Here is a 9721-nt window from a genome sequence, read left to right on the forward strand (position 1 = left end):
TGCCTAGTGCCGCAAGAAATAATTGTATGAGAAAACACAGCACTGAGCTCATGACCGTCGATCATGCCTGGAAGAGCCAATATCAGACATTGTTTCCGTGTGTTCTAACATAGACTCAAATGGTCTTTTTTTTAATAATTGACCGAGAAAAAGAATATTGCAAGTATTACGACTTTTTTTCACGAACACGGATATAGCCACTGCCCGTATCAGATCCGTCCGCAATGTAGTTATTCTCCCCAGCGGCGTTGTTTGCCGCGGGGCTAGCAAGCAAGTTTTCCGTCTTGGGCACGAAATTGCAAGATCAGTTCTCCGTGCGGTGCACTAATATTTCTCTCACATGTCCAGAGTAGCCTTGGGAAGTGATCGGCTGCGTTTTCTGACGAGCTTTCGCATGTGTTGCTTAAGTTTTGGTTCTAGATAGAAACAAGTCAGCGAATCTAGAGAAACAAAAAGACAGTAAAAATAAATGTGGCAGATAGCATAGATTTATGGCTCCTAAATATTGGCCATTGAGAAACCAAGGCTCAAGCACTTCGCCATATTGTACAGTAGCTGGGAGCGAACAGCTCTGCCTGCATCCTGGCTGGTTTAGGTGAAGCATCGCAACGGCATTGTAGCTTGCACTGTAAACCCGACGTGGTACGTAACGACGGCAACTTACGCAGCTGGTTTATGACGGCATGATGACCTGCTGTTGGTATTGTAGACAGAATCGAAAAAGCATTTAGTTTTTGCGAAACTTCCACAGCGTGCTATCCATTATTAACAGATTCAGAGCTGTGGTCCTAAGAGCATCGGCTGTAGTTCTGGTTCTCTCATGGTAAAGAAGTTTGCAAAGACAACCTGGCCGCCGCAAGCAAAGGGCTGATATAATTGGAGGAACATGGGACATGCCTTTGACCTGCAATGAGCGTAGTCAGGCTGATGATGATGACATTAGCTTCAACTATGATGCTGCATGCCTTTCAACATCCAATTGTATCGCCAGCTGTAACACGTCTTGCAATATATAAACATCAGGGATCTCAACTTATCAACGGTTGAAATGTCCGGGTATTTTTTTTTGCTGCCACGCGTAATGAAGAACCACGAAAGCTGCAAATAACGGCCCCCATGCTTTCACTGGCGCCATTAGCCGTTCGATCGGGATGGTAATATATGACAAAAATGGGACCCCCTATTTCTTGTTCTTGCGTTCATGATGCTTACAAGCGTGTTGTCGACTTGCAGAAGTCGTTCGCTGCGAGATATTCATCCACCTTATGTAGCCGCGTAAACGCCTACAGAACTAGAAACCTGAAGAGGTCGCTTTCTCTCGTTTTTAAACTACGCATTACAATTTGTAGTAAGCACCCCTTCTTGTGCCTCGTTTTAAAGCATTTTTACTTGTTCTGTGTGATTAGATTGTGCTACTAAAGCCCTCCTTTGACAAGTTCGACAAAAAATACCTAGTAGGAGCGTGAGGTCATGCCGAAACTTATTCTATTACAGCTTCAAATTCCACCTATACTATCACTGCTGCTCAGCCCGTTAAAGAAAGAACTCCTTGGCGTTGCTGCAAATTTACAGCTGGTATTGACTGCTCGGCGACATAATGAAGGATTTTAGATTGACCTGTAGTGCACTTGTGCGTCTAGTGTGAATTCCAATCTGTGCCATTTGCCACATGCAGTTCATCGACTTGGATACAGGCGAGAAGGTGGGACCGAAGAAAAATGGCGAGCTTTATTTTCGCATCCCGAGCGTCATGAAGGGCTACTACAAAAATCCAGAGCTCGTTAAGGAGTTCATGGATGAGGATGGATGGTGCAAATCAGGTAAGATCATTTGCTCTCTTTGGTTCGAGAAAGCTTTGCAGGTTTAACAACCAAACAAAACGTTCTGGTCCCTACTAAATCCAGCGCATTTCCTTTATATAATTGTCTTTCTGACAAAATTAATGTGCTGAGACGGAAGATGCAACTTCTAACGTACAGGCGGTCGCACTTCTGCCATGTATACGTGCCCTGCTACCCTGAAACCTGCGAAAGTTATCATTTGCGTAATGCGACTGTATTTCCATTTCTCGAATACGGAGGCCCTGCACAATAACCACGGCAGGTACCAGTTCACGCACTTTGCATGTCAAACGAGAGCGCATACAACAAAGCTACAAGCGTGCTGTGCGGTAAGGGTAAAACTTAAAGCAAAGTTCTCTAATAAGCAGAAGCGGAGAGCATTGTTATACATCTGCGCGACGCGGTAGTTCACACGTCGCCATAGCAATGGCTGTTCTGTACGAAATTTGCTATATTTGTAACATTAACTGTCGTTTTCAACGTAACATCGTTTTCAACGTAACATTATTTCTCCCTAACATCTAAGATGTCGATACATCATGCTGTATTGTCCTAGCATTTATAGGTGCCGCTTTTATCGTGTTTATACAGGTTGTTTCACGTAACTGGAACCAAATATTTACAAAGACGTGGTTAACCTAAACCGAATAAAACCAATGACATGGTTCACCATCAAGGTTGACAAGGCTCTCGTTAGTGAAATTTGATATGGTGCTTAAATCGTTAATTAGCTAAGATGAATTATGCAATATTTCTGATATTCACTTTAGGGTCATGTGCATTTTGCTACGACGTAGAGGGCACTCCGAAACGACCGATTAATTTTTAATTTTTTTTGCGGTGTACATGCTGCGTGGTGATCAAAAAAAAAGGCAGGAGTCAGGCGGAGATCGAAACTTGCGTTGAAAAATTCGTAAACAGGGTGCTGGAGCTGACGATTAGACAAGCGGACTTGTCTTCTTCAAGGCTGCAACTCTTGTCTCCTTCAAGGCTAGAACTCTTGTCTTCTTTAAGGTGCAGTTGCAGCTTTGAAGAACATAAGTCCGCTTGCCGTAACGTCGGTTCCAGGACACTAACCCTGTTTACGAATTTTTCATGCTGCGGGGTGAGTACTTCCCGACTTTTAAAGAAAGCCCGCGAAATATGAAAAAACACCACGTGACTGCGTTCGTGCGCTACCGTACTGCAACGCTCTCAAACGTGTTTCGGGCGAAACAACCGGTGCGTGTACCATGGCGAAATAAGCGGCCGCTGCTGTAGCCATCGCATCCACAGTGCGTCATTTCTTGCGGCCGCGCACGGCAAGCAAACGTCATCGTCCCTGAGAAGCGATAGGCTGACGGTCCGCGCGCCGGTTGTTTCGCTCGAAGCACGTTTGAGAGCGCTGCATTACTGTAGCGCATGAGCGCAGTCACGTGGTTTTATTTGATATTTAGCGTGCTTTCTTTAAAAAGCCAGAAAATGTTCACCACGCATCGTGTATTTCGCCAAAAACATGGATTCGATCGCTTTTAAATGCACTCTACGACGTGACAAAGAGCATTCCGCCCTAAAGTGAATAATAATAACGTTACATAACTGACCTCAGTTCATTAACCAATAAAGCGCAATATCAAAAAATAGCATAACAAGCACCACATGACGGCAAACCATACGCCGTTGGTTTCATTCAGTCGCAGTTAACCACATGTTTTTTTTTTTTTAAATATTTAGTTCTACTTACGTGAAACTCCCTGTATTGAATGTGATTGTTTAATACTGAACTGCCTGCCTATTTGACAAATGTATTCGTTTTTTTCTTTTTTTCATGCTTCCTACTTTTATAAATCCGAAGGTAAGCAGAGCTAGAAGTGGCAATAGTGTGAACAGCAGGGATATCCTGCGAAGCTTTGTATCTCTACAATACGTCAGAGACGCTGCTGGGCTGCACAAGTTCCCTCGGAGAAGAAATCGTAAACGCAGATTCCCTCAGTCCTGTCAAAGTTATCGCAGGACTCTGGTAAAAGCTTGTACGTTAGTGAATATGTTGCTAACGAATACTTTACGTCAGCAGAAAAGCAGGATATGAAAATCATTGCAATATAATGTCCTCAATGAATTGTAAGCGCTGAATCAGCGCTTATTGTCTTCACACGATTCCTGGTAAAAAAAATGTAGCTACCAGCGCTTTTGCCGCTCTACACCTGTCGGATGACGCGGTATTGCGAAAACGGTAATACACTTACGGACAAGGTAAGACTGCACAGCGGCATTCGCGCCATCGTGCTGAGGCTTCTCATTGACGTTCTTGCAAGCAGATAGGAACCCGATAGCTCGTCGCCTAGTAGAGCAGCGACACACATCAGTTACAAAAGTTCAAGCAAGAACGACTGACAGTGCAGCGTAAAAAGAGCTGTCATGCTAAGCAGCTAAACAAATCCCAATAAGTTGTTTCGGAAGATAACTACCTTGCTTTGAGCATGAAAGTCAGAACTTTCCACATACATACTGCTATTTCATTAAAATAAAACAAAGTTGGCCACAGTTAAGAAATTTTCAAGAAAACAGTTTTGTACGCAGGCCTTTGCGGCTTCATTACATAGATTTTTATAGCAAATTTGCAAATGTATCGAGGTATCTTAAAATACAACTGGGAAGTATCGCATCAGATACAATAATAACGGAAGTGTCCTGTATCTGTACCCAAAATACTTCTTGCCCGAGTGTCTTGTATCGTATCGCGATACAACTTCAAAATATCTCTGCCCAGCCCTGACTGTACCCACCGCCTCACTAACGTCCTCCAGGTCTTGGTGGTATACAAACGAAAATATGATATTCAATTTTCAAAAATGGAACAGTGTCAATTGAACCGCATACGACGTATATGTAACTTCAGAAACTATTACTGTGCATGCTTACAGAATTGCAGAATGAATGTTCGGGATGTATAAGGATATTTCTATCATCTGTTTCTGCCACCCTGAGCGTATGGACCAGAGACTTTCAAGTTTCTGGGCCGTATTTCGGAATCAATACACTCCACTTGTTATACAGTATACCTTTACAAGAGAGCAATAATATCTCGTTCATGACTCGGCAGTGTCTGGCATATGCGTTGAAAGTCACTATAGTAATCTTATCAGGACTGCATGACCACTGCCACCTGCGTGTATTCGACCTTGAGGACGTACCGTTGCGCAGGTTAGATATGTTGGATTTCAATAATAAGTATGTCACTCGTTTGCCATGTTCGTATGAAATTAACTTTTTATTCTGAATATTGTTCTTCAAGCACCGGCTACACTTTATCGGGGAAAGGCTGAATCACTTATGGCGATTATTCACACTGAACAAATTGCGTTCGCGTAGGAGCGCATCGTGTGCCCTTTCAAAGGATGATTTACACTTTGCAGTCCTGATGTGTCATTGAAGCGACACTTGTACAAATTGAAATAACAAAGAAACATCTTATTCTCCCATTCATATCTCTCCTCTAGGTGACATTATGTACTACGATGAAGACGGTCGCGTCTACTTCGTGGACAGGGTGAAGGATATTATTAGGTGCTTTGACAAGCAAGTGTCGTCCATGGAACTCGAAGGCCTGCTGCAGAGCCACCCCAGTGTGGCCGATGCGGCCGTGGTGGGAGTCCCGAAGACTAAGTACGGTGACGCCCCGGCCGCGTTCGTCGTTCTGCGAGATCCGTCATCGGAGTCACCCGAGCTAGCAGCCGAACTCAAAGAGCACGTCGCGAGTAAGTCAACTCAGCCAAGCTTTAAATGCGAAGCGTTTCTTTGCGTATGGAAGGCACCTTAACCTATTCTGCCTATCTATCTAGCCACCTAGGCCGGGGCGCTTTCGTGATCGTCTCATTCACTTGGTACACCCAAAATTAGCAAAGGAGCAACTGATTTTATCACGAACATGCTTAACAAGTCATGATACGAATACCACGACGTGCTTCAGGGTAGGCTTCCCCAGTTCTTCTAACCTCACTGAGGACATGATCGCTTACCCCTTCTTACTGCTCCAGTAGCTCTGTTATTCAATCTTCGCTTGGCAGAGTTTTATTGCGATATCAATTATACGGACAGTTTCGACGGGTGTTTCTGTCCCCGTTGCCGTCATGTCCTTCCGGTATGAAGTCCAAATTGACATGATACCCCCGCTCATTGTATGTTCTACCGCGGGTAAAACGGCGCGAGCGGGGGCGACGATCGCGGCCGAAGAAGAGATCAAACGAGCCGGCCCATTTCCGTCGCTCGGAGGGTGCATGCGATGACATCACACCTCTCGGGGGGCCTGCCGTCGAAGCAGACAGGAAACGCCCCGCCCGCCGACTTTAACGACCATGAAAAGACGCGAGGGTGGGGTGGGGGGGGGGGGTTGTCGCGCGAGGAGCAACTCTCAACTTTGAATCTAGGGCCGCGGTCGCGATCGCTGGGGCGCGCGCTCTCTCCAAAGACATCACAGCGGGCGGCTCGTATACCCTTCTACGTATACCCTTCTACGTGCTGCGCCCTCAACGCGAAGTGACTATGTGGAGAGTAACTCTCCCTGGAGCAGCCGTATTCTTTTGCACCAGCGTTTTGTAGTTACGCGAGATCGGATACAGAACAGTTAGCTGCCAGCCCAACTTCGTGTAACACTACAATTTGTTGCTATCGCATTCATTTGATTCGCCTTTGCGGTGGAACTGTGATATTTTTTTGCATTAAACGGTCGCAGGTTCAGTTTCCACTGGCGGTGCTTATTAGTACCCTCCGCTGTTTTAGTAATCCGACCACCGCCATGGTCAGATGCCCCGAAGCTACTGACCTCTCAAGGCCCGGATGCAGCTCTGACCTTCATCAGAGAGAAAGAGTTCAATTATTCGAAACCAATAATCAGATTCGCTGCAATAACATGTATACCTACGTCAGCCACAAAGAGCGGAGCCTATTTGGGAAAAGCAAATTAGCCGAACAATAAAGTTTACGGATACTTTTGCTAGGAATTGTTGCGCTACCTGTAATGAATAATAAAATTGGCCTGGATCGGATATGAGAGGAACCCGTAAGTGATGACCGTCAATCTGCCGCTCGCTTTAACGCAAAAAGCTTACAATAGCCGCAATCTTCCAGTTCCAACATAAGGGGCTGAAACATGGTGAATAACTAAGAAACTAGAGAAGAAGCTAAGGAGCACGAAGCACGCATGGGAGCGGAATATGGTAGGCGTAATATTGAGAGATCGGAAGACGGCCAGGTGGATCAACGGACAGGAGATGCGGATGTTGTAGTTGACATCAAGAGAAAAAAAAAAGGACGTGTGCCGGGGGACAGAGAGCAGGTGGTCAGTTACACCAACGGAATGGTCACCAAGGAATGGGAAACCCGGACGAGGAAGGCAGAGAGTTAGATGGAGTGATGAAATCAAGAAGTTTGCAGGGATAGAGTGGAGTCAGCTTACACAAGATAACAATGAATTTGAGATAATTAGCAGAGGTCTTCGTCCTGCATTCGACCTAAAATAGCATCAAAATTATTATTATGATTATCGGATGCTATTTGATATCTTGCCTCATCTATTTCTGCGTTTGATTATTTCCAGCGAGTCTAAAATGGCGATATCTCAGCTTTTTTAATGGCCAGAAATCGTCTCTGAAATCTGTGTTCAACTTATTTTACGCGATTAGAGCTGCTAATGAGTTCTCTTATTTTAGGTTGTAGCTGTGCTCCACATTCTGCTTTCATCGTTTCAACCTGTCACCTTTTAAACAGGAACGCACTGCGTGGCTTTATCTAAAAATTTGTCAGTATTATATGCTTTCAGACGCGTTGAAAAGTTGACATGCTGGCGCAGACAAATTGTATACCAACAAAAAAATTAACAGAAATATTTGGTGCAACAATTCCTTGAGTAAATGTCATGCGCATTAACTTGTGGAGCTTTACTTGGAAGGAAGGCAATAAAAATTGGAGTCTGTGATCCGTACTTTCGCGCAGAACGGCCAGTGTTCGCGATGACTGTTACAATAATAAGCGTGGCTCTCGTGCGAGTTCGTTATTCTTTTCTGCGTCTACTGCCTTTAATTAATGTACACTGAAAAAGAAAAACCGAACCTGTTATTTCATGTCACCCTGCGAATGTTTCAATATGGTTATGTTACTGTATTATGATCTAGTATATTCAATGTCACTATACTATTATATGTATTAAGTATAGTAATAGAGATATATTACAAGCGCGAAATTATTTAGCGTCGTATTATTTGTTTGCATTCTTTCCCAGGCAAAACTGAAACGTTCAAGCATCTGTACGGAGGCGTTGTGTTTTCGGGCCGTTTGCCAAGGAACACAAACGGCAAAGTCATCAAGCGTCAACTGTGGCATATGTATGAGAAGTCGACGGTATACTAACGACCCAGTTCATATAATCAGCCGTTATATCAGAAAAAATAAAACAAGTTCCAACACGCATATCAAGCTGTAAAAACTATATTTTAAGAATTCTGTTGTAAGGGCCAAAGGCACAATATGTTTTAGAGACATGGCGTAGTGGGAGACTATACCACAGTGAAACTTCGGTGATACGAATCTCACGGGACCACCAAAAAGATGCGTATCATCCGAAATTCTTACCACCAGAAAGCATGGAAAATTAGCATGCGACAAAAGAAAGCTGGCGAACATTTTCATTTCTTGTTTTTCAGGGCCGAAGCAACGTCAGGAAGAACCTTGAATGATTGTCAGTTAAGTTTTTAGATGTCCGCAATCATACCAGCACTCGTAAATTTACGGCCCGTACGCGCGTATTTAATTAATGAACCAGATGCGTGGTGACCCGCGACAGCAGTAGCTCCTTCCAAATGCTAGTATGCTTTTTTGCATGACATCTGAGTACTGCAGCGAAAGTAACAAAATAAGCGCTTTGACGCGACGGATCAAGGCCACAATATTACAGAACCACGGTCCTGTGTTATAATTTTGTTAATACTGATGCGTTGGGGATGTCTTTCGGGAGATTCACGGCCGTGCCTGCACAAGTGCGACCTCAAGGGTCCCGCATGTCCCGCACTCCTTCGCCAAGACCATCCTCGCCTTCTTTCGGTCCTCGTCCACCTTTCATAGGATGTCTGATACACGAGGCAGGCACGTGTAAACACGGAACAACGACAGCAGCCCGCGTCAACGTGTTAGAAAAAAAGAAAGCATGGCGATAATGTCATATGTAATCGAAACGCAAAGGCACACGGAGGCACATAGGAGCCTCAAAGATTCGCGCACACAATCCCGGAGGCCGCGACGCGTCTCTGTAGGTTTATTCCGACCCTAAGAAAAGTGTTTTTCTTACACCGTGATTCTGACGATTTGGCGGTGCGACGCGCATGCCCACGCTTCCATTCCCGCGCTCGCACGTGCTTGGCGCGTCTTCCGCGACAGCGTGTACAGCACCTCTCCGTGATTCTGACGATTCTGACTCTTCGTACTTGGGCTGTAGCGTACGTTCGTATCAAACGTTGCTGGGTAAAAATCGGTTCGCAACAACTGTACTCCATTACTTTGCAGGCTAATAGGCTTTGGCCGGGACCAACCAAAAATTCGTATCCCCCCGAAATTCGTATGAGCTCTGATCGTATCACCGAGGTTTCACTGTATTTAGACCGCCTGTGGTTCACTAAGGTGGGCCTAAATTAAAGTGCGACGTTGTTCGTGCATTTCGCCCACACCGAAAGGCGGCCGCCGTGGCCGGCAATCTCGACCGGGGTCTCGAGCTAAGCACGGCGACAGTTGCTCTATATTTAGGAAGCACGTCGGCAAGCATGGAAGCGAAAAGCAAACAGAATGTGTTTACTAAGACTGCAAGTCCGTGAGTTCTCGTTATGGCCGTGAGTTGTCGGCCATAAATTCCTGGG

General features: G+C 45.0%; 1 protein-coding gene across 2 annotated transcripts in view; it reads left to right on the plus strand.

Annotated features, from left to right (window-relative positions):
* Positions 1 to 8285, plus strand: part of LOC119374374 (uncharacterized) — a 51077-nt gene extending 42792 nt beyond the window's left edge. For both annotated transcript variants that reach the window (XM_049411005.1, XM_037644466.2), the window contains exons 8-10: positions 1676 to 1820; positions 5321 to 5578; positions 8098 to 8285. In XM_049411005.1, the coding sequence (XP_049266962.1) occupies positions 1676 to 1820; positions 5321 to 5578; positions 8098 to 8225 (531 nt within the window). In that variant the 3' untranslated portion in view covers positions 8226 to 8285. The remainder of the gene's footprint in view (positions 1 to 1675; positions 1821 to 5320; positions 5579 to 8097) is intronic.
* Positions 8286 to 9721: the final 1436 nt, after the last annotated feature.

This window comes from Rhipicephalus sanguineus, chromosome 11, assembly GCF_013339695.2.
Source record: "Rhipicephalus sanguineus isolate Rsan-2018 chromosome 11, BIME_Rsan_1.4, whole genome shotgun sequence".
NCBI classification, from domain to species: Eukaryota; Metazoa; Arthropoda; class Arachnida; order Ixodida; family Ixodidae; genus Rhipicephalus; species Rhipicephalus sanguineus.